Source organism: Antedon mediterranea, chromosome 5 (assembly GCF_964355755.1).
Source record: "Antedon mediterranea chromosome 5, ecAntMedi1.1, whole genome shotgun sequence".
In the NCBI taxonomy this organism is placed as follows: domain Eukaryota; kingdom Metazoa; phylum Echinodermata; class Crinoidea; order Comatulida; family Antedonidae; genus Antedon; species Antedon mediterranea.
This window is the reverse complement of record NC_092674.1, coordinates 20,307,601-20,331,903: the sequence shown is the minus strand read 5'-3', so window position 1 is coordinate 20,331,903 and position 24,303 is coordinate 20,307,601. Positions and strand designations below refer to the sequence as shown.

General features: G+C 32.5%; 3 protein-coding genes across 3 annotated transcripts; all 3 read right to left on the bottom strand.

Moving 5' to 3' along the window:
• Positions 1 to 1,449: 1,449 nt before the first annotated feature.
• On the bottom strand, positions 1,450 to 7,799 carry LOC140048605 (mannose-P-dolichol utilization defect 1 protein-like). The gene is made up of 5 exons (XM_072093356.1): positions 7,569 to 7,799; positions 6,110 to 6,175; positions 5,049 to 5,181; positions 4,496 to 4,700; positions 1,450 to 3,528 (listed from the first exon to the last, which is right to left on the bottom strand). Exons 1-5 carry the CDS (start codon positions 7,663 to 7,665, stop codon positions 3,286 to 3,288), a joined length of 744 nt encoding a protein of 247 aa, XP_071949457.1. The 5' UTR covers positions 7,666 to 7,799; the 3' UTR covers positions 1,450 to 3,285.
• Positions 7,800 to 11,284: 3,485 nt separating this feature from the next.
• Positions 11,285 to 16,494, bottom strand: LOC140049790 (toll-like receptor 2). Its single transcript, XM_072094738.1, has 3 exons — positions 16,486 to 16,494; positions 13,982 to 14,925; positions 11,285 to 13,647 (listed from the first exon to the last, which is right to left on the bottom strand). Exons 1-3 carry the CDS (start codon positions 16,492 to 16,494, stop codon positions 13,104 to 13,106), a joined length of 1,497 nt encoding a protein of 498 aa, XP_071950839.1. The 3' UTR covers positions 11,285 to 13,103.
• A 3,314-nt stretch (positions 16,495 to 19,808) lies between these two features.
• On the bottom strand, positions 19,809 to 23,908 carry LOC140048755 (toll-like receptor 2). Its single transcript, XM_072093532.1, has 3 exons — positions 23,794 to 23,908; positions 21,507 to 22,596; positions 19,809 to 21,140 (listed from the first exon to the last, which is right to left on the bottom strand). Exons 2-3 carry the CDS (start codon positions 22,571 to 22,573, stop codon positions 20,597 to 20,599), a joined length of 1,611 nt encoding a protein of 536 aa, XP_071949633.1. The 5' UTR covers positions 22,574 to 22,596; positions 23,794 to 23,908; the 3' UTR covers positions 19,809 to 20,596.
• Positions 23,909 to 24,303: the final 395 nt, after the last annotated feature.

Genomic DNA, 24,303 nt, shown 5'->3' with positions numbered 1-24,303 from the left:
TTGATATTATGGAGTGATGCATTTTATTGTAACTAATATCAAGGCACTTTTCTACATGGCCTACATACAGTAAGTAAATCCATAAAATATACGGATTAAAAAAACATCCATCACTACTAAGCTTGTGTAATGTTTCTCTTCTTCATCACATCTGCACTCGAAGATAATCATTAAAAAAAATACTACACGGCTTTGGTGAGTCTATTTCAATCAGTTCAGATATATATTTCTTTAAAATATATGACAGCTTTCAAAACACATCTCTATTATTTTATTATGATGGACAAATAAAATATACTATGACTATGAGGTATAGTTAGGACACTATATTACATAGCCTATGTAAATACACTAACGTGATTGGTTGAAACTGCATCACATGACTACCGCTGCGAGGATCGTAAATCGTATATATCCTCGAGAACGATGATATTGACTGTGTAATTTTCGCGTAATTATCGTGTCCCCTGTCATTAAACATATAGATTCTCGAGTACGATGATATTGACTGTGTAATTTTCGTGTGCCAACACTCGCGTTGCCGATAAATAAACGAAAGTCATCTACTCGATCTTGAACTCGGGTGGAATTGTCACTCCATCGCAAGACAACGTTTCATCCGCTGGGCCACGGAGTTTGCTTGAAGAAATTAATCTTCTAAACTATTTAAGCTATGCATACATAGCGCCCTCATTTGTTATAAGTCCACCCTAAATGTGATGAAACACCGTTTATGATTGGTCAATACTCACGGTAGTAACCTAGTAACTAGTACGCGCTGAACATCCGGTGATTCGGCTCCTCGAAGATCGAGAAGACGACGAATTGTTTATTCGGCCTACCTGATTATAATATTATTATTAATAGGCTTATTGATGGAAATTCTTCTGTTAATTTAAACGACCTAGGCCTAAGTGAATATTTTATTGCCAAGGAATCATTAATTATTATCTGTATATTATTCTTCGCAAGGTAAGGTGTCTAGGCAGGCTTGTTTTAAATACAATACAAAAGGAGGCCTGCCGCCTACTAGCTAGCCTAGCTTCACCCAACCCAGCAGACTTGTTCTTGGCTATATAATATAACAGATATTGCCTTTTATATCGGTTAAATATATGATTTGACATCCCCTCGGGAATGATATTAAGTTCTCGGGGAATATATATTTCCCTCAGCTGGCGCTTCGGGAAATATATATTCCCTCGAACTTAATATCATTCCCTCGGGGATGTCAAATCTTATATTTAACCTCTAAGCAGTCAATATCTGTATAATATGAACCCCCGGTTCGTTTCTATTATTCCAAGTACGACACGGCAACGAGATGAGGACCATTCAGGCAGAAAGTCACTAGATTATTATAAACAGCGAGTATTCCGCGTCTTGTGTTAAGGTTTAAAATACCATATGCATACAGTTAATACAAATAAACAAAGCAAAGTACACTAGTTGATTCATTTATTTTTTATTCATCAAAACTATATTCCGGGAAAAATAATTATTTACTTTTTGATTGGTAGTCACCACAACCATGATATAAACTATACTCATTAGAGGGCGACAGACATGGAATTTTAAATCAGCTTAAAAGCGGACACTGTAACTATATTTCTACTAAACGTTGGGTGCAGCATATTTAGATAAGCCTTCAAGGTGGGTCCTTTTCATTGTAAATTATTGGAACTGCTATACCCCACTATATAACCAGTATTTTAAAAAATTACAATACAATTGTTAATACATTGAAATTACTTTTAAAGTTATGGGATGGCGCTAGTTACAACCCGTTATGTGTGATTAATTAGAATAGAATGACGTAATGCATAAACGGCATAAAAAGTAGAAAGATTGGTACTTGGGGTTCATAGCTGGTTATTGCATGGAGTTATACATTTTATAACTCTATGGTTATGTAACAAGCCAGATTTGCTGTAAACAAAGTAAGAATGAATTTAGCAGATGGTTGTTATTTTGTACCTGTCTGCAGAAGCTTATTGACCATCATAGATTAATTTTCTGGGGGGAAATATATTTTTAAAGTTTAAACTTGCATTAAAATATTATGTAGGTCTAAAGTTTCTAAAATCCATGATAGGACATGCTGTATTTTCTAGTTCTTTCCATAATTAATGTAGATAATGACTAAGAGACTGGTCATGTTAATTAAGATAAATCGTTTATATATTATTTGTGTTCAAACATTAAAATTAAATATTTAAAATAATAATTTAATAATAACAATAATAATAATAATAAGCCCACTGTTATTGCATACATTGTTGTTTAGCCTATACGTTTTAGAGGCAGTCACCTCCTTATTGGGCTGAACAATAAATATTTATAAATTTATGTTAAAATAATAATCTTATAATAAACATATTTATTATGTTGTGAAAAATGAAAAGCCCACTGTTATTGCATACATTGTTGTTTAGCCTATACGTTTTAGAGGCAGTCAGCCTTCTTATTGGGCTGAACAATAAATATTTATTCATTTATGTTAAAATAATAATCTTATAATAAACATATTTATTATGTTGTAATAAATGAAAAGCCCACTGTTATAGCGTACTTTGTTCCTTAGTTAGCTAAAAAGTTCTGAATTAACATATGATTCAATGGGATTACATTCAGTATCAATGCATGTTTCTGAAAATGTGCATTCATTTTTAGTCATGTGCAAATGCAAACTAAAATTTGTGCACACGACTGCAGTATACGGCCTCATTACAGTTAGAAATGTACAATCTCATAAATGATAGACCATACCATTTTTTTAAATTCTAAAATGTTGCCAGATAACCTAGTAAATTAATTTAACAATGCATTAATCATATGAAATGGCAATATTTTCACAAGTTGATAAATTTGACCAGCTCTTTAGGCCATGAGAAATACATTTATGGTTTATGTCGGCATCTTTCAGTTTTGGTGCAGGATTTCGTGAAACTTTTATCTCTAGAATTTAATGGCATGCGCTGTATGTATGCAAGGTCAACAGGTCATAATTATGTCGTAGGCTAGCCAGTCATAGAACTTGTTAGTTAGGCCTAAACTTTTACATTACATATTGAAACATTGTGAAATATATAAACAGAAGAGAATAAAAATAATGACATTTTTTATTTTCACCATCAAAAAACGAAACAGACTGATAAAACTTTTTTCTGCAGGCTAAATTTAGTGTGCACTGATAAGAACCATAGTGTTTGGTTTAAAATTCAAATGAATAATTTAAAAAAAATTATTTTATGAAACTAGAAGAAATTATTTAATATGTTTTGGTTATTCAACCTTAGCCTTTTGCTTCAAATATTCGTTAGTAACGTTCCAATACCAGAACATTTGAAGAACTATTAATCCGCTAAATGTAGATGAGCTAATAAAGACACATACAAGGACCATGTCACCTGTTTCCTGAATGGATGTAAATATCCGTGCTACGCTACCCAGGAAGATCAGTACCATTGTGATGGCTGACAATTGGCCAGTGTGTCCATTACGTATATTTGTCACAATTTGGATCATCTAAAAAAATAAAAGTAACATTTTCAGTATCACACCTGGGTTTTTAATCCTGTGTCAAATGCAACATACTGTAGAAGGAGGTGGGATACAAACATGATTTGCTTTCTCTATGTACTTTTCCTACTGGACATTTTCATTTTTTTGTATATATTGGAAACTTTCGCTACACTCTGGAAACTACAGTATACAATAACTTTTCCAGTACACAGGAAAAGTTTCCAATATACAGGAAAATATTCCAATATGTAGAGAAAGTTTTAAGTATATAGGAAACGTTTCCAGTATGCAGGAACTGTTTAGTTTCCAGTATGCAGACAAATTTCCACAGTATGCATGAAAAGTTTCCAGTATGCAGGCAAAGTTACCAGTATGCATGAAAAGTTTCCAGTATGCAGGAAAAGTTTCCAGTATACAGGAAAAGTTTTCGGTATGCAGGAAATGTTTCCAGTATGCAGGAAAGGTTTTCAATATACAGAAAAGCTTTCTGTATGCAGGAGAAGTTTTCAACTTATAATGGAGACTTTCTGTCTGACAGATACTATGTAAAAAATCTATGTCAATCTTACTGTGACCTGTGTTAAAAATTGCTAGTTTTTTTATCAGAGGCTACACCAAATGTGAAATATAAGTATAAGTGCTTAGCAACTCTATTTTTTTAAAAATTGTCTCCACCCCAAACATGGTGGGCTTATCCTGCTAGAGGCTTATAATTGTATTTCATATTTCAAAGTATAAATCCAATTTCCAGGGACCTAACAGTTCCATTTTTTAAACCAGGCATGTTGGCGCTGAAGTACTTTAATTCATGAGATCCATTTCCAGGGACCTACAGGTAGCAGCTCTATTTTTCCAAATTTTCTTAGGTCAACACCAGGGTCTGTCAGACCCCAGACAGCTATGCCTCTGAAAACTAACTGTGAATTTTAATCGGCTATTGATATTGTGCTCAATAACATGCAGTACTTACTCTAGAGACAATCATCACCGGCATGTTACAAGCCTGTAACGTTGCTAATACATTGACTGGGGTGAGGCCAGATAATAGAACATACATGACACCTGTGTATATAACCAAGTAAACTACGGCATAGGATGACTTCTTAGCATACACCAAACAGAGGACAATGATAATACTGGTTTGAATAGCTAGAAACAACGCCTCGCCCCAAGCACTGAAAACAAATGATTAAAACTAATGATAAATAATGTATACAATATCTATTATGTATTGCTTTTTTGTATAAATGCTGCCTTTTTTTCTTTGCGCATATGCACATACGTTTTAGGCCGAGCCTACCATCTAATAGTAGCGGATTAATTGAATTAAAGTAGAAAAGTGTTTGTTATTGTTATTTAATAAATAATTAATGTTATTGTTATTATATAGAATAGGCAATGGAAACAAATTTATATTTTCATTCTGTGACAGAGGAAATATTTCTTTAGTAGCATAAAATAATGAATTTGATAAAATTTTATTCAGTGGTGGTTAATTTTACATGAATATAATTACTACATACGTGAATGGAAAGCTTCTGGCAACGGCGTAAGACCATGAGGATGAGATTGCAAACATCTCCAATAGGTTGCCTGGTACACTGATACCTTCACCACTTCTTGCCTTCATTATCTTTAGCATCTGAGGAATCTTAACTTATAAATTAAAGAAATTATACAAATAATTAATTCCAAGATATATGTAACGTACTGTAGCTCGTATTCTCAATGTTATATAAGATCAATAATTAACATGAAAGTGTATAGCAGGATATAAAGATGGATCTCGAGTAAACCATCAGTGAAGTCAACTGATACTAAGTATCTGTCAATGACGGCCATGTGTCTTCAGAAGAAGACAAATTACAAGAACAGTAACAAGGAGATAACTCAAGATTTGATCAAACAAAATATAAGCTCCCTCTGGAAGAACAGTTTTTTTACTGAAAAGGTTTCTTATGGAATGATTTTTACCAACCTGCATAATGATGAGGGTATGTATAAAAAATGAAACAATAATAAAAAGGAAAATTGGAGAAATAACAACATTTTACTGTGATAGAAAAGTATATAGAGGGCGCAAATTGAATTGAAAAGTTTAAGATGGTATAGAGGGCACATGTTGTGCTGGAAACTAGTTTTAATGAATTGCAAATATATTCAAGTTTATAGGTATGTTTATATAGGCAAATACGATTAAATAACTGTTTTTCCTATATCTGGTCATGCTGGGATGCACAGTTCAATGACATTTGTTTATACACAGTAGTAGCGGGTATACGCATTGAAAGGGTTAAGGATGTTAGTCTGAACATGCATTTGGTACACTGTGGCTTGCAAAAGTAATCTTGAAAAGAAGCTAACTCGAAATCTTTTCTTTTCGGGATACAGTAGTATGTGCTTCTTTTCGAGAAATGTATGATCGTCTTATAATCATATCATATTAAAAGAATTGATTTAGTTTGAGGTTTTACAGTATAAGATATCTGCAAATTATTATTTATTACATTAGTAGTACTACTAGTAGTACTACTAGTAGTAACTTTATATACAGCTTCAGTACAAATACTACACTAACTCTTACCCATTGCAGAGCCTGCAATGATTCCAATCCCAAGACCTTTTGTTAATGCAATCTTCAGACATGTTTCTATAACAACAAAAATAGTAAGATTTAGATACATTTTTAGCTGCTTCTGTTGAAAAATTAAATGCACAAACCAATAAGAGATGAGGAAGTTTGTGAGCTGAGAGTGAAGAAACTTGCAAACTTGTATTATTTACGATCTATTTAAATTATTATCTTTTTCATGTAATATATACTGAACATCAACAATCAACATTCTGATGCAAATTAAATAAAGAGTGGCAGACAGTAAATTCATGAAAAGAAGGAAATAACAGATAGTAGAAAAAATACGAGGAGAAATTTTGAAAACAAAATATTTTGTAAATAATTCATTTGCATTATCTAACATATATAAAATAAATAAACTATTCATAGTTAACTAACTAAATTCAGTAAAAGTTATCTAAACAATATTTAAAATGATAAAATATTACAAATTACAGTATTTATAAACAGTAAATGGAAAAGGTTCAAGGAACTTGAAATAAATGAAAATCAAAATTTTAGTTCAATTGAACATAATTTTTGTAACTAGCTATTATAATAATGCCAATTGCTTAATAATTTCAATAGAAATTAAGTAATCTTTTTATGTAAATATTTATAAAACATCACAATTTGTTATTTCTGATCAACACTACAATAAAAAAAGTAAAATTGCTGGTACAAATTGTTTAATTAAAGAATAGCAAAGTATGAAGTTTATTATGCTGGTACAGTATACACTGTATGTACAGTATGCAATAGAATTCATTGCTTGATTGGACATATTCATTTTGCAAATCACCTTTTGGGAAAATACAATTTCCTTCAGTTTCAATTTTTTATATGATTAATTCCAAATTAAAGTAGGGGATTATAGTTCCTGGTGGTTTGGCCCCTTTGATATCGACATATTTTTGACAGCACAATAAATAATAGTAGGCCTAGTAGTAGTAGTATCATTTCAAAACACCTTTTGCAAATGCAAAATTCTAGTAGACTTAGAGGCCTCTAGTAGTATCCTAGGAGTACGATTTATTAGGGGTAGTCTAGCGGCTAGCTAGCTAGAGTAGTAGTAGCCCAATAATTATTACTACACCTAGGCCTAGTCTAAAATAAGTTACTTACTGACGGTACGATTGCCAATCCTGACCTTATCGAAGAAGTATCTAGTTGCTAGGCCTATTCCAACTTGATGGCCTGTATATTCATACTTTCTTTAAAAACAGTAATAACTAATACCTCCCAGCTACCTAGGCTTCTACTAGAGTAGGCCTACCATCTAGCTAAGCCTAGCATACTAAGCCTACCTATATGCCTAGCCTAGGCTAGGCTATGCGGATTTCGCCTAGCCCTAGCTAGCTAGGCCAGGCTAGGCCTACTTACTGTATGCTAGGCTAGGCCTCCTAATTAATAATCTTATTAATCTTACCATTAAAGAAGTTGAAATTAATGAAAAACTCATCATAACAGTGCTGCGGAAGAAATACTAAAACTAAGGAAGAAAATAGCTCTTCTAAAGATGCCATTGCAGGCCTGTTTTTAAACGAAATACCGACGGTTACGACACAAGCGATTCTAGGTGTGTGTGACGTGCGGCGGGCGATTTTTTTTTCCGTACGAGAGTTCCTCCATCGGTTCGTTTCGGACTCAATCGACTCTTCGGTAAGCCACCGATGCTCACTGATGCGTGACAGCAACCACAAGACAAAACGTGAGCAGTACAGCTTTTTTTTTCACGAGTGACAGATTTATACATACTGTACATACTACTAGAGGCTAATACTATACTCACTGTAAATATAATAATAAATATTAATAGTAGTACTGAACGTCATTGTAATAATAATAATAGGCCTAGAATTTTAATAATATAATACTGTATAGGCAGCCACAAACCAATGTATGTACCATCAGATTCACAAACAGTAACACACATACAGCAGCAGCACTTTGTTGGTCGTCACAAGCAAGGCCTAGCTAGCCTAGCACTACGCTACGTGTGCTTCAAATTCAATGTAGTACATTTCCATCTACAGTACTATTTTTTATTTTAATAAGATGAAGTACAGTAGTAGGTTAGAAATTATATGTACAGAAGTAACACTAACAGATGTTTTTATCAAGAAAATTAAAATTTTCTTCAGGTTTTTAAGTGTAACATTTGAAAAATTGTATACATTATAGGCCTAGTATTAGTAACATGTATTCTTGTAAGTTGTAATGTAGAAACACATGCTTGCTTATAAAGCGTTTAATATTGTGTTAATTTAATAATTATTGATATCTTGGCCGGTGGAAATTTCGAATTAAAATGAACAATTTAAAAAAAAAATTTATTTCAGAAACCATAATAAAAAAAATAAAATCAAGAATATGGAATACAGAAAACCGATCTTCATGACAAGATGATAGTAGGGTGTCACGAAAGCTAAGACCCCCTAAGACCTAAGATCACGAAAGCTAAGACCCAAGACCTAAGATTACAAATATTTATATTTATTTATATAATTATAAGCTTCATGGAAAATGCGTTTTATTAAATGTATTTGTACTATTGCAGTCGTGTCAGTACCGTAATTGAATATTTTTTACTTTGCATGTATTTTTTATGATTTTCCAAATTACATATACACATAATAAACAATAATATTAGTTGTAGGCCTATAACTTAATTAAAACTCCAAAATTGCCTATATTAAAAGTCTGAAATCTTTATTTTTCAAGATTGGGGATAATTAATACGTACACCTTTAACGTAAAATTTCCATTACCTTACAATATAAATATTAATTTAATAATGTTATTTTAAAAGGTATAAAAAACATACACTGTGCATAGGAATTCCTACTGTACATAATCATTTTAAATTCAAAAGTAATACCTTGCATAGGCTTACACAAGCTTGGCTAGGCTAGCCATGGGCTAGCTACAATACCATAAACGATAAGAAAAGAGCCTCTCGTTCGTGACAAAAGGTCGTTCAACCATGGAGGTATTTTATACCTCCATGGTTCAACTTCAAAAAATAATATCTGATACGACCTACTATTGGGTCGTAGACCTAAATATCTTCAATATGCTATTGGGTTCTTAATGTAATTACTAAGTAGGCCTAGTATTTATTACTTAATGTCATCAAAACTCGTATTAGTGTAGATTCATTTTACTATTATGAGAGCCTGTGTGAAAGTATTAGCAAAGAATTCTTTGATTAGCTCGCGGTTTGTAAATGTTTGTATTATGTTGTCACGCATCAGTGAGCTGACTTTACCGAATACCGAAGAGAGTCGATTGAGTCCGAAACGAACCGATGGAGGAACTCTCGTACGGAAAAAAAATCGCGTGCGGGCGAAGCATGCAACAATCACATGTGCTGTTTTCGATCTCTATTACCGTCAACAACCGTCAACCACCATCAACAACCGTCAACTACCATTACAACCGTCTACCATAAACTCACCGAAAAAATATGGGGCGCATTACGACGCAGCAAAAGGGTCATCTAAAAAAAATACATCAAGTGTTCATTTTTAGTCGCGTGGAAGCGACTCTATAGTTCACTATGTCGGTCGGTCGGTCGGTCGGTCGGTCTGTCGGTCTGTCGGTCTGTCGGTCTGTCGGACTGTCGGACTGTCGGTCCGGTATCACTATGCGTTTTATCGCTTTCTGACCTTATCTTGATATCAGTTTAATCTAGCTAAGTCAATTTTTCACAGTATATTCCTTATGGCCAGGAATCGATGTTGATGTTTTCACGGTACACAATAAAAAATTACGCGGTCTACGCACGATTTAACTAAATCACGTTTGTAATCATATCTTCACAACCATGAATCACAATTAAATAAAATTTGGTACTCATAAATTTCAGGGCATAAATCATCATATGGCAATACAATTACGTGCGTAGCGCATGTAACGCATGCGTACGCGCGCTTAAAATTTTCAAAATTTATTTTCGACGAAATAAGAGTACGTTTCAGGCGTTTTAAGCGTTTACAAAATTGCCATGAGTGCGCAGATTTTTGCGCGCGCACTGCGCGTTAAATGTTGTTGCGCACTCTTTTTGCCCGATTTCTGTTTTCTTGACTTACTTTTCAACTCGAAATTACGTTATACGAGCACGTCAAAAGTGACAGGCTACGCACGTGTAAATTAAAAAAATATAACTGTTTTTAAACATTTCAACATTTTTAAACATGTTCAGTAATTTCGGTCAGTTGGTAGGTTGGTCGGTCGGTCGGTAAACACTAAGCACGCGACTTCAGCCATCTATATGGCCTTGTTAAATACAATGTCTTATTTCTTAATCTTGAAACATAGGCTTTAGTAAATTATTTTTTTATCTAATTAACCCTGCTAAAGTTTCAATATTTCGCGCACACCGAATTAAATCATGTTCATTTTGTTTTGTTTTTTTTATCGGCTGTGGAGTGGATGAAAGAGATTTTTTTGTTGAAAATGGGATTTTTTTGTCCAGAATTACGACAATTACGATAGATGGCGCATCGTGTCCAAAATAGAGAAGAAACTGTCTAATATAGAGAAATCCTAGTGAGTTTGGATGTCTTGCACATTACCCATTTTACTTAAGTCAATAAAAACTTAAGGTTTTTCAAATTACATATAGAATTAATATTTTTCAATAAATCCAGATGCAACTAGAAATACGTGTCCTCACATATATTGTATCCATTAAGGCAAATGAGGAAAATTGTAAATTGAAACAAAAAATTGAAATATACCATAGAGATAATGATTTATTTAGTTAGTAAAGATCTAATAGACGGAAAGTTTGAATTTAAAAACTAGATTAATTTTACGTTTGTTCGTTATGTTAAATGACATATCAAGTAGTTGCTAGTGGGAAAACAATATTAGAAAATGCTGATACAGAACTTACTAGAGGAGGTCAGCACTGAAGTTTTGGTTTATTAATTATAAAGGTACGTTTATAAAGACTAAAATATTATTTCAGGTTTAAATATGAAATTTTCATTTTCAACAAACCTGAAATCATTTTTATTATTAATTATAAAGTTTAAAGTAGTCAACCAGGAATTATTAAATTTGCCTTTGTGATAACTTTAGTTTGTTTTAACAAATTTGTTGAAAATTAATTAATACTTTGAATAACAACACACATAAAGACGATCAAAACACATACCGTATCGCTGGATCTGATAAACAAACTCGGCCCCATTGATAGTAAGCCCCCATTGGTAGCAGCACTGCACGGGTCACAAATAAACAGCTAGTAGTAGATCGTGTTGTAAGTTGGGAGGTCATTAGGTAGAACGTTACAGTTTATCGTTTCTGTTTTTGAGTGAGTTAATCTGATGTTATTGTTTCGTAATTACACATTAGTATACAATTTTAATTTCTCACTTTCAGTTTAGTTGTTCCAAGTACACATACAGAACAGTACAACAAAACTTTACAAGAACGTTTGGTAAGTTAGAAGAACCAACCCCTTTATTGGTTACCTTGTCAAAAGTACGAGAGATTTTTTTGATTCAATATTCAATTATCCCGGGAAAAGAATTTGAGATTAAAAATGGCATAATAGGCCTACAAAAGCTTTTGGCAAAACGTTGCCATTTAATTACGGATAGAAAGTAATTACTCTAATGAAATGAGAACAATTAACGAAATGAATCACAGAGGTATTGCTTTTAAACTTTAAAACATTGAAATTCCAGGATAAATACAAATTGAATTTGTGTTCCACTTCGGACCGAATTTGTATTGTTTGGACAAAATCAATTAATCAACAACTTGTATTGTTTATAGGCACTGTATACCTATTTCAGTCCTTCTTCAATAGCCCTTAGAGCTTGTATAACTTGCTGTTGCGTATACGACGTATGAGACATCCGCCCTCTATCTATTTCAAAACTTATAAACAGGATTTTATTTTTAAAACATACATAATTTATGGAATCTTGTATTTACGATTTTAATACTCGTTGATTTAGTGTGTAGAGAAGTGACAATGGGCACTTTCAAAGCACGCTATTGGACCTCCGCTTAACTTCAAGTACACGATTCAGAGCATCACGCAATCTTGAATACTCCTGTAATATCCAGGATTCAAATGACAACCTGTATATTAGAGCCAACAACCTGAATAATGACTTACAAAATGCAGCCACACAATCAGCAATTTGGAGTGCAATTTGCGATTCAGGCTAAATTTAAGGAAATATATTTATGACACCATTGTTTTACTTTTTTCATTCGTTTTATCAGGAGAGAGTGAGATTATATTTTTCTGTACCTTTTTAAAATAATAAACCTATTACTTAATTAAGGATTTACCAAGCGACAGCAACATATGTAATTTTCAATCCTCAAACTTTAAATGTTTTAAATTTTAGAAAAAACTAATTCTACCTATACATAGGTCGACATAAATCTCAATATCTACACTACTACAATACAAAAACAAAGGTTTATAGGCTTTAGGCCTACATACCAAAAAAAATACATTAGGAAATATAATTAGGACATTATTGTTTTACTTTTTAATCATTCGTTTTAACAAAAGAAGAAAGAGTGAGATTACACTTTTCTGCACCTAATAACAAACGTATTACTTAATTAAGGATTTGCCAAGCGACAGTAACATTATGTAATTTTCAATTCTCAAACTTTAAATGTTTGGTATGACATTTTAGAAAAAAATAATTCTACCTATATATAGATAGGCTTAGGCCTAAATCTACAGTACACTAACAAAACAAAAGGTTAATAGTAGTTATGTAGTCAATAGCCACATACCAATTATTTGCTAAATTGAATATTTTTATTCACACCTCAGAATGCTTTGTTTCGAAATTATGCTTTTACCGTAAGTAATACTGACTAAATAGTAAATTAAAATAAAATAATAATTAATAATATAATTATTAATAATTAATAATCAGGATTATATTACTATACTATACTAATTTCGTTGATCTTACTTACGATTCACTACTCTTTCTCTATGACAATTAGGTGATAGTAACGCTGTTTCAACCTTATTCCAAAACAACGCCTGTCCTTCTGGGTGATCGTCCCACTCTATATACGTTTTCTTGGTCAGGATCTTGTGCAAAAGTATCGGCATGTGTTTAGATGGCACCTTCTCCAGTAACACCACAACTAAGATGTCTTCGTGGTTGTCAAACATGCGCATACGTGCCATCTCTAACTCAAAGTAACACCACTCACTTTTTGCAAAATGTTTCGAAACCAAAAGTAGTACTTTTCTGCTATATTTTACAGCATTTGCTATGTTGTTAACAACTGCTTCTCCTGGCATGAAATCTCGATAGTCGATACAGAGTTTGTAATTTCGGTCCTCTAACGATGGCTGCAAAACTTTCAGAACCCAGTCCTGGTCTTTGCTGTTATAAGATACAAAGGCGTCATATCGTATGTCGTCTCCGTTTAATGGAGGAGGTCCTTGGTTTTTTAGCGTTTCATATTGCTTACGAAGACGTCTTCGTTGGATCCAGAACCTGAATTGAAATTAAAATAATTAGTAAACGGAAAGTGAGTTTCCAATAATTTGCTTTTGAAACATGGTTTTAGATGGTTACAATTTGTTGTATTAATTTAATTTCAACTATATTTTCGTTAACGTTAAAAAGAATTTTAAAATTAAAGTCAAAATAGGTATGGCCACGAGTCTAAAAATAGGTATGGCCACGAGTCTATTAGTCGTCATAAAAAAAAGTTACCTTCTTAATATTTTTATGAATACGACACACAAAACAAATACGGTAATACAAACGCACTAATAGATAATTGTAGGCTCTAGTTAGTAATTGATGAACAAAAATAATACTTTACCTTATATCATATCTAAAGTTATACAGAAGAATCATAAGGATAACAATTATAACACCGATAGATGCGGAAGGTATAACAATCTTCAACATTTTGATAAGTTTCCGGCACTCAATACTTGTTGGGTCAAAATCTACTAATTCTTTGTAGCGATTCTTGTCATCGTTGCATTCTGTGTTATTCAGCTTTTCAATCGTGACATTTGTCGCTTGAATCCAGTTTCTAAACCAAACAAGCTCACAATCACACAAGAACTTGTTGTATGCTACATTAAGTATCTGTAAATTATTTAGACTTTGTATACCTACATGTTCTGATATAGTAGATAAAAGATTGTCATTTACAGCAATTATCAAAATGTGGTCAGAACCTTTAAATGCTTCATTTGGAATGTAAGGCAGTTTATTATTATCCATATATATGTAATTGAGCGAGGAAAGATTTTGAAAAATATTGGTCGGAAGCGATACAATGTTATTACCTGAAATGTGTATTTCCTTCAGTTGCTTCGAATTCCTAAAACTGTTGCTTTCGATTAGCGATAACCCACAGTTATTTGCTTGAAGTGTTTCTAAGGAAATAAGGTCTACAAACCACGAGGCTAAAAGTTTATTTAAATATCTGTTTTCACTCAATGAGAAATATTTCAGTTTCTTCAAACCATGAAAAGCTTTCTTTTCAATATGCGTGTATTTAAAATGATTGTCATCCAAACGAAGAAATTCTAGATTAGGACTTGTACTGAAGGAATTGTTGTTTAAAGATACAATTTGGTTATCTTTAAGACTATAATATATAGCATCAGTCGGTACTTCATTCATTAACGGGATAGTTTTTAATTCTTGATTTGAACAGTAAACTTTGTGTCCATAATACAGTTCGTTTCCTTTCCATTCTTGACAATATTTACAATAACATCGATCAGGACATCGTAGCTCACTTGCATTCTGTGTTCCATTAATATAAAATGGATTAAATTTATAACATAAAGTTGAATTTTGGTAGCCAGTAACAATTACAAACAAATAGAAAACCAACAAGAAAAGCCTCAAATAAGTGGACATCTTTAAAGAAACGTGAACAATATGTATCATTCTGTAGGTATACCAAAAATGTTGTCTTTTCTTCTATTCTAAAAAAAAAATTATTATAACAATAAATGCACTGTATTTTTATTTACTTATTTTCACCTTCATTTACGATGAAAATATTTATAAATTATAATGCAAATTACTATTTACTTTTTTATTTATTTTTTTTAATATTTTCTATATCAATATTAAAAATTCTATTTTTTCCTTAATATTTCTTTTAATTTCATGTTTACAATAGGCTTAAACCTTCCATAGTGGTTAAAATTCATAAAATATTAATATAATCACCTCTATTACACCTAACAACACCATGCCATAACGGAGGTGTGATACTTTTCTTCTGTTGTTACATGTGTTTACATGTTAATTCTATCAAGCTGTAGGTAAATGCGGTAGGCGTATTTATTTTACATTATTAATTACTAGGCCTATTTGCAGAAAGTGGTTAATATATAATTTTGCTTCCTTGTTGACCCTGGTGTGATACACTGTAGGCCTATGCAAGTAATTTCAATGTAGGCCTACATACATGCTTAAAATAATCATGGATGCATTGTGGCTGTATATTTTTTCACGCTGCTGCTCTACCCAGCTACGTCCCATGAGGACTACTCATTCATAAGCTAAAGCAAGCAGCAGTTATTGTATCTAAGGCCGACAGTTTTGCGACTTTGTAAACTCGACTATAATTTATAGATCCCAGCTGCTGGACCCAAAAAACGTTGGGAAAAAGAGAGTCTATGAGGGCTCACGGTTGAACGATTTTGGATTCTCGCCCCTTGATTGATTGACGCGAATCAACAGATTGTGAAAGAATTTCTCATTTGTACCACCATGAAGTCACGTTGTCTCTAGAGGGTATTCAGTTGCATGTCTACAGGTGACACACATACACACACACAGCACATTAACGTTCAAAATTGACCATTTTTAAATGGGCTTGTGTCTAATGGGGCATTTTAGTCAAAAATGATCAGAAATGCCCTTTCTGACCTTTGACCCACATATCAGGGCATCTTCATATCTCTGCAAGTACTGGTCGTAGTGGTCGTAGAAACTGAAATTTGGTATCAAATTGTTCGAAATATACATATTTACATTCATTCTAATAGCGCATTTGGATAAAAGATGACCAGAAATACTATTAATTACTAATGTTATTGTTTTAAACAAAAAACATAACTCTACACAACTTATCCCTGGACAGTAATGTTATGCAATAACATGCTTTAAATTGTTTCATTATAGGATGGATTTAAAACAAATCATTTACTGTTTGTAATTGTACATTTGCTCATAATAATGCTAGAAAGTATTGTTGACCCCCGAGGACGATAAAAATTTACGACGACGATTTTTGATAGAAACGTTGAACCCAACAGAATTCTTTTCCGAATGCTAGAAGTAACTTACCGAATTCATCCTAATAAACGCCCCAGGTATTTGTTGTTCAGAAGGTTTTTAAGGAACATATATTTTTGTTTTGTTGGTGTAATATGGTAACATGTATAATCAAATAAATACTACCTACAGCAGATATAAAAAAAATACAACACAATTAATATCAAAAAGTGATATAAAATGCTTGGTAAATTGTAGATTATGATATTCATTGAAATGTGTTGTGATACAATTATTAGTCGCATGCAACGCAACTCTACAGCTCACTATGTCGGTTGGTTGGTCTGTAAACACTAACTCAAATTTGAGCACGCGACTGCAGCCATATGGTCTTGTTGTGTATATGCATGTGGCGGGGAGTTTAAATCGAAGGGAGGGGAAGCGTAGGAGGCTTCTATTCAAAGCGGGTGTTTATTTGCAAAAATACTCTAATCTTAATAATGATATATAATTCGTTTCTCACTGATAAAAGGTACTTTACATGATGCATTTTCCTTTTTATGCTTTTGTCTTTTAAAATAAAAGTGACACTGTCACAAGCTCCATTTAACGAATCCTCTCCAGGTGCCAGTATAATGATATAAAACAATGACACATCATTATCCTAAGACACTATATAAGACACGATTACACAATTGTTATGAATCTTTATTCTATCATCTGTTTGTTTCTGACTACAATTTGTCAACAATCAATACTGTCTTTTGAATATATATGCCAATACATATGGTTTCATTACTATTGTACAATATGTCCAGCTTTCCTGAAAACACCATTGTGTACTGTAGTGTTGTAGTATGATTTTATCATGATCTATGACATTTTAAAATACACTTCTGATGCTTTTATTGTCAATGCACTTAGTACTTACTAACAAATCTAAGTTTCTAGTGGTATTGATAATAAATCTCCAGAAATATATATTGTTTTATTATGTACACTGGGAACAGACGAGTATATGTATAATTTGTCGGTGACATTCAAAATATTATACAACTGTGTCATACAGAATGATGAAAATGAATTGGTATATATAGTTGTCTCCGATACCTTTTCAATATCATGATTGTACTTGCACCCGGATGAAGGAGGTGTAATCCAGTTATTCTTATTACGATGTTAATTGATTATACATGTTACCATATTACACAAAAAAAATTAATGCCTCCACCGAATAAATACCCCTCCCTTAAACACCCATCTGAACAATAAATGTCCGGTGCGTTTATTCGGATAAATACGGTAAGTTACTTCTAGCATTCTGAAAAGAACTGTTGAGTTCGACGTTTCTATCAATAAAAATAGGGTCCAAGGTCAACAATATTTTCTAGCAATATTATAAGCCAAAAGTACAAATACGAACAGTAAAGGATTTGTTTTAATTCCTATAACTAGATGGTACGCTCGCTTGGCTCGCGTACCATCTAGGTCGTGTCCACAGATGGTTCTCGAATACACAGTAATTTCAGCGTAACAAAACTGGCGATTTCAAATGTACTATTATATAATGCATTGTCGTTTACAGAAACGAATAAATAGACACGATGATTTATGTAGTCAACTAAAATTAGCACCCTGGGAATTACTTCCGAAGGAGAAACTTATCACAAAATGAGTCCAAATTTTTGATTTGGATTCATTTAAAGAAACCCAATTTGTGTTTTGTATGTAACATTAGGTTTGAGGGATGGGAAAGCGGATAGGTACAAAGAGGAACAATTTTTAAATATATTCTTTATATATATGTTTTATAGGCCTATAAGGCAAAATTCGGTAAATCGCGCCTTACTTCTAGAATTTTTACTCGATGGTATATAAAGTTGGTTCGTACTTTCGGTACTGATTTTAACCACCTGATGTAACCCTGTTTACTAATTAAACTGAGTTAGATAATTAGTTATTGATGATTAAAACGAATTTAGGTTTTGCCCCAAATAGGGGTGTTTTCCGATCGTGGTATACACTGTCTAATGGATGTCCAACTTGAAAAATACCCGCACACAATAATACGAGGACGCTTCGCATTTTCCTATCTCCTCCTACGATAATTGTTTTTAATAGCTGAAAACCGGTTGAACTGCTCGAGTACAGCATCATAATGTTGAAGACAGGCCGATTTTCTTTAAAAAAATACTATTTTGATAGATTTAATTTACGTTTTTACAAATGTTTTGATTTGCGATGAATGGAACATTCCAATCTCTCAGTCTGCCAGTTTGGCTTAATTTAATTAGTAAACAGGGTTACATCAGGTGTTTAAAATCAGTACCAAAAGTACAAACCAACTTTATATACCATCGAGTAAAAATTCTAAAAGTAAGGCGCGATTTACTGAATTTTGTCCTTACGTAAATTTATATATAGATGAAAACATTTAAAGCATCAGTTATTGCATAACATTTTTATAAGAATAAGATGTGTAGAGGTATGTTTTTTGTTCTGTTAGAATGAATGTAAATATGTATATTTCCAACAATTTGATACCAAATGGTTCAAAGGTCAGAAATGGCACTTTTTATCATTTTTCACTAAAATGTCCCAGTGGTTGCTGAGACCAAAATCACCTTGCTGTTACCAATGGTTGTCGAGATTTAGAGACCTATTGGTGTTTGATATTTTAACCTTTCACCTGACCTTTTGACCTTTCGCCACATTTTCAAAATGTGTAACCAAGCCAAAAATGATTGTTTGACCATCCTAAACCAATTTCTGAAGTCAAATTCTCTGGACCTCAAAGTGCATACGAAAGTTGATCTAGCTACTAGAGTTATGGTAAGCGTGCTATTTTTATGACTGTTTACCATATTGCTTTTCATCCAACAGTGTCTCCATGAGTCATATATTGTAAATACGGAATTTTTTCAAGCCTACCTCCAGGCCTTAACAAGTCCTATGTAACCATCCTAGAATGTATTAACTATGAATTTTAGTATCTTACCATAATATTCTTAAATAAATAAGACAAAAAAGAATATACCTACGTTTGATTGTACAGTATATGAATTGTGCGGCGTTGTGTACTGTAACCCTGTGGAACCCCTGGTAGTTATAATTTTGCCGAGTACTTCCTTGTTGGTAACATCGGTATTACCTAAATCTCAATATTACACTTTCGATCTTTGAATTTGCTTTTCGGAATCCAATTTCCGCTACGCCTTTTAACACACAAGCGTAGAATACAAATTGTATGCTGTAGAGTACTAGATCAGGGGCTTGTAGATCTTGTCTGGTATGCTGCGTCGATATTTGTTTCTACAAATCGGTTCATCCGTTGCAGTTTGTCAGAATGTGTTTTTCGATACTAACATTAAAATGATTCAGTAATTTTGGCACTCTTTTCTTAAACCATTGAGTTCAATTTTATTTTGAAATGTAATTTTATGTACAGAATTATATTGAATTATTTTTGGAAAATGTTAAAAATATATTCATCAAAAATGTACTCTTGGTCGCTTAAGTGAAATAATATTCTTTCAAGAATAAGTAATTTCCAAACCCAAGCTTCAAATTATCTGGTGTAATCGCTTAATTAGCTTTAAATAACCAAGTAATTATGTCGTATTCAAATATAATTCAACTAATAGTTTCATAAGTATAACGATAACATTCCTATCAACTAAGGCGTTGACAAACTATGTAACATTTCAACTTTTCTATAGTATTATTACATTTTGATTATTATTATTATTATTATTGTTGTTGTTTGTATAAACTACTTAAAACTACTACAAGTGCAGAGTATTTTGTATGACAATTCAAAGTGTAATGTTTTTAATCTGATACGACGTATGTACGTTTGAAAGTTAGATGAATCTTAAAGCAACGATTTCATTAGATGATTTTCACTACTAATTTTCTATAATGACGTGACTGTAACGCCATTTCGACCTTATTAAAAAGGACCACATTTTGAAATCTAAGCTTCAAATGATCTGGTGTAATCACTTAATTAGGTTAAAAAACAAATAATTCTGCCGTATTCAGATCTTAATTATATTTATATTTATACTTTAGACATTTCTAGTAGTTCCATAATTATAACTATAATAATACCTACAGTATTGACCATTTCCTATATCAAATAAGGCGTTGCTAAAGCAACAATTCTACTTTTCTATAGTATTCAATTTAGATTCACTACTCTTTCTCTATGACAATTAGGTGATAGTAACGCTGTTTCAACCTTATTCCAAAACAACGCCTGTCCTTCTGGGTGATTATTCCACTCTATATACGTTTTCTTGGTCAGGATCTTATGCAAAAGTATCGGCATGTGTTTAGATGGCACCTTCTCCAGTAACACCACAACTAGAATGTCTTCGTGGTTTTCAAACATGCGCATACGTGCCATCTCCAGCTCAAAGTAGCACCACTCACTCTTTGCAAAATTTCTAGAAACCACAACTATTACTTTCCGGCTATATTTTACAGCATTTGATATGTTGTTAACAACTGCTTCTCCTGGCAAGAAATCTCGATAGTCGATACAGAGTTTGTAATTTCGGTCCTCTAACGATGGCTGCAAACATTTAAGAACCCAGTCCTGGTCTTTGCTGTTATAAGATACAAAGGCGTCATATCGTATGTCGTCTCCGTTGATTGGAGGAGGTCCTTGATTTTGTAGCGTTTCATACTGCTTACGAAGACGTCTTCGTTGAATCCAGAACCTGAATTGAAATTGAAATAGTTAATCACCGTGAAGTGAATCTCTTCTGATTTACTTTGGATTAGAAAATGGTTTATAGCGCGTTTCGCGTCACAGTGTTTTTTTTAATAAAAAAAGGAATTCACGTAATTTTCAATAACATTTAAAAATGTATGTTCCTCTTCATCCGGATCTTCTTGAAACTAAATACAAAATTGTGTGTGGCCCCGAGTCCATTCTATCTAGTTTCCAAACGATCACTGTGAATATTCGTAGCATTCTTATAAATGCCATGCATATAATTACTCATACACAAAACAAAATACAGTAAATGTCACCAAGGAGGCTTATTTAGTTTGATAATGGATAAAATAAATTAATACATTACCTTATATCATATCTGAAGTTATATAGAAGAATTATAATGATGACCATTATAACACCAATGGATGCGAAAGGTATAACAATCTTCAAAATCATGACAAGTTTTCGGCACTCAATACTTGTTGGGTCAAAATCTAATAAGTTTTTGTAGCGATTCGTGTCATCTTTGCATTTTGTGTTATTCAGCTTTGCAATTGTGACATTTGTCACTTGAATCCAGTTTCTAAACCAAACCATCTCACAATCACAGGAGAACTTGTTGTATATCACATTAAGTATCTGCAACTTGTTTAGCATTTGTATACCAACATCTTCCGAAATAGAAGATAGAAGATTATCATTTACAGCAATTTTCAAAATGTTGTCAGAACCTTTAAATGCTTGATTTGGAATGTAAGGAAGTTTATTATTACCCATATATATGTAATTGAGCAAGGGAAGATTTTGAAAAGTATTTGCTGGAAGCGATACAATATTATTAGTTGTAATGTGTACTTCTTTCAGTTGTTTACAGTTCTGGAAAATGTTGCTTTCTATCGTTGATAATCCAGAATTCCTTGCTTGCAGTTTTTCTAGGGAAATTAAGTCTACAAACCATAAAGCCAAAAGTTGATTTAGATATTTGTTTTCGCTCAATGAGAAATTTTTAAGTTTCTTTAAACCACGAAAAGCATTCTTTCCAATACTAGTGTATGTTAAATGGTTAGCATCCAAACGAAGATATTCTAAAGTAGAACTTGTAGAGAAAGAATTGTCCTGTAATGATGTGATTAGGTTATTTTTAAGGCTATAATAAAAAGCATCAGTTGGTACTGTATTCTTTAGTGGAATGTTTGTTAGTTCTAGACTGTTGCAGTAAACTTTGTGTCCATAATACAGTTCATTTCCATTCCATTCTTTACAATATTTACAGTTACATCGATCAGGACATCGTAGCTCACTTTCATTTCGGGTTCCATTAATATAAAAAGGATTATATTCATAACATTCTTGTAAAGTCGAGTTTCGGTAGCCATTAACAATTACAACCAAATTGAAAACCAACAAGAACAACCTCAAGTAGCTTGACATCTTTAACGTGAAGAATGGAACATCTGTGTACCATTAATTGATTTTGTATTATTATATAAAAAAAAAATAAGAATTATAATCATTTCGTTATTTTTGTCGCTGTCGTCTTAAAGATGTATTGTCCCTTGAAACACAAAAAATTCGACCCAAAAACAAAAAGTTTACGTATTAACAGGTAAATTAATTTGATTACATTTCGTCGGGAAAATCGTCGCGAGCGAAAGTAAACAAAGATTTCAAACCACGAGTATGCATTAAGCATGATGCTAATTATGATTGTTTACAACTCGTCACTGTTAAGAAAGTGTTTTCACACAGATCACGAGGAAGTTTTTATTATTATGCATACAGAGTAGCAAAACAAGCGCGTTGCATTATGGGACATGTTTTGATCAAAAACTTTGACTGGAAGTCAAAGTTATTTTTTGAACAAAAAAACGTCTGTATTTCAGCTAAATGATTTTTTTTTTGACTAATTTTTTGGTGAAAGTTAATAACTATTATGATACTTCAAAATGACCCACCTTTTTTGAAATCTCTTTATTTTTATTTTTTTGGAATTAGTCAAAGGGACAATACATCTTTAACTGTTACATTGATACAACAATATTGATTATTTAATAGCAAAAAAACAATTTAGGCTAGACAATCTAGCTAGAAAAATATCCCAATGTGAAATAAATTGCAAACTGAGATTTCTTTTTTAAATGCTTACATATGATGAGGAGATCAACATTTGAGCATCACACCTCATTCAGATGGTATGCAAATTGGTATTTGCTTTCTTCCTTTTTGTTTATTTGCTTTATTTTCTTTTTGTTTTCTATTATTATAGACCCGAACCTTTATGAGGAATCATTTCATAAAACGTGACATGACAACGTTAAACCTGTTAAAGAAGTTATTTGAGTTTCCGGTGTGTCACATTTTATTTTTGTATGTGAAGCTAGGATAAATACCGGGACTGTAAAAACTCGTTGCTTTCTTATTGCCCTTTCTGGCAACTAAGTCAAAAGATATTGTATCGGTTATGTTGATTAGTTATTTTTATCTAAAAGTAGTATCTCTAATAATTGTAAAACTAGAACTTCTGGAAACAATCAGACTAGAATAGATCCCCTGTATATATATGAATTTTACTAGTATCCTAACTTACATGATTGAATCCTTTTTAATATCAATATAGAATAATAGATAAAAGATGAGTATAGAATACCTACGTTTGATTTTACAAATGAATTAATATGCATCCGTCGCCCGTGATGTGTGTGATCCTATACTGATCCAACACTTGATCGGCTGGTAGATAATGTTGCGTACTTCCTTGTCGATGAGAGATCTAGGATGAATCACATTAAACTTTCATTCTTTAAATTCCCATTGTGGAGTTCAATTGTATACAGTTCGAGTTCACAAATGAATTACGTATTCGTCGACGATGGTTCGACGTCGACTGAGTTCATTGATCATTGATCGGCTGGTATTAATTTTGTTGCTTACTTCCTTGTTGAGGATGAAGCACATTTAATTCATTCTTAAAATTTCCAGTGTGGATTAAAAATATATACGAACACAGTTAAGTGATTACATAACCTATAAATATATGTATATAAATTATATAACCTTCAAATGTTCGTTTGTACCCGGAGTACATAATTGTAAGGCCGTCTAGTACCGACCTATACTTTTGTCGCATGAAGAAATATTTTACATTCTAAACGCTTGGTAAA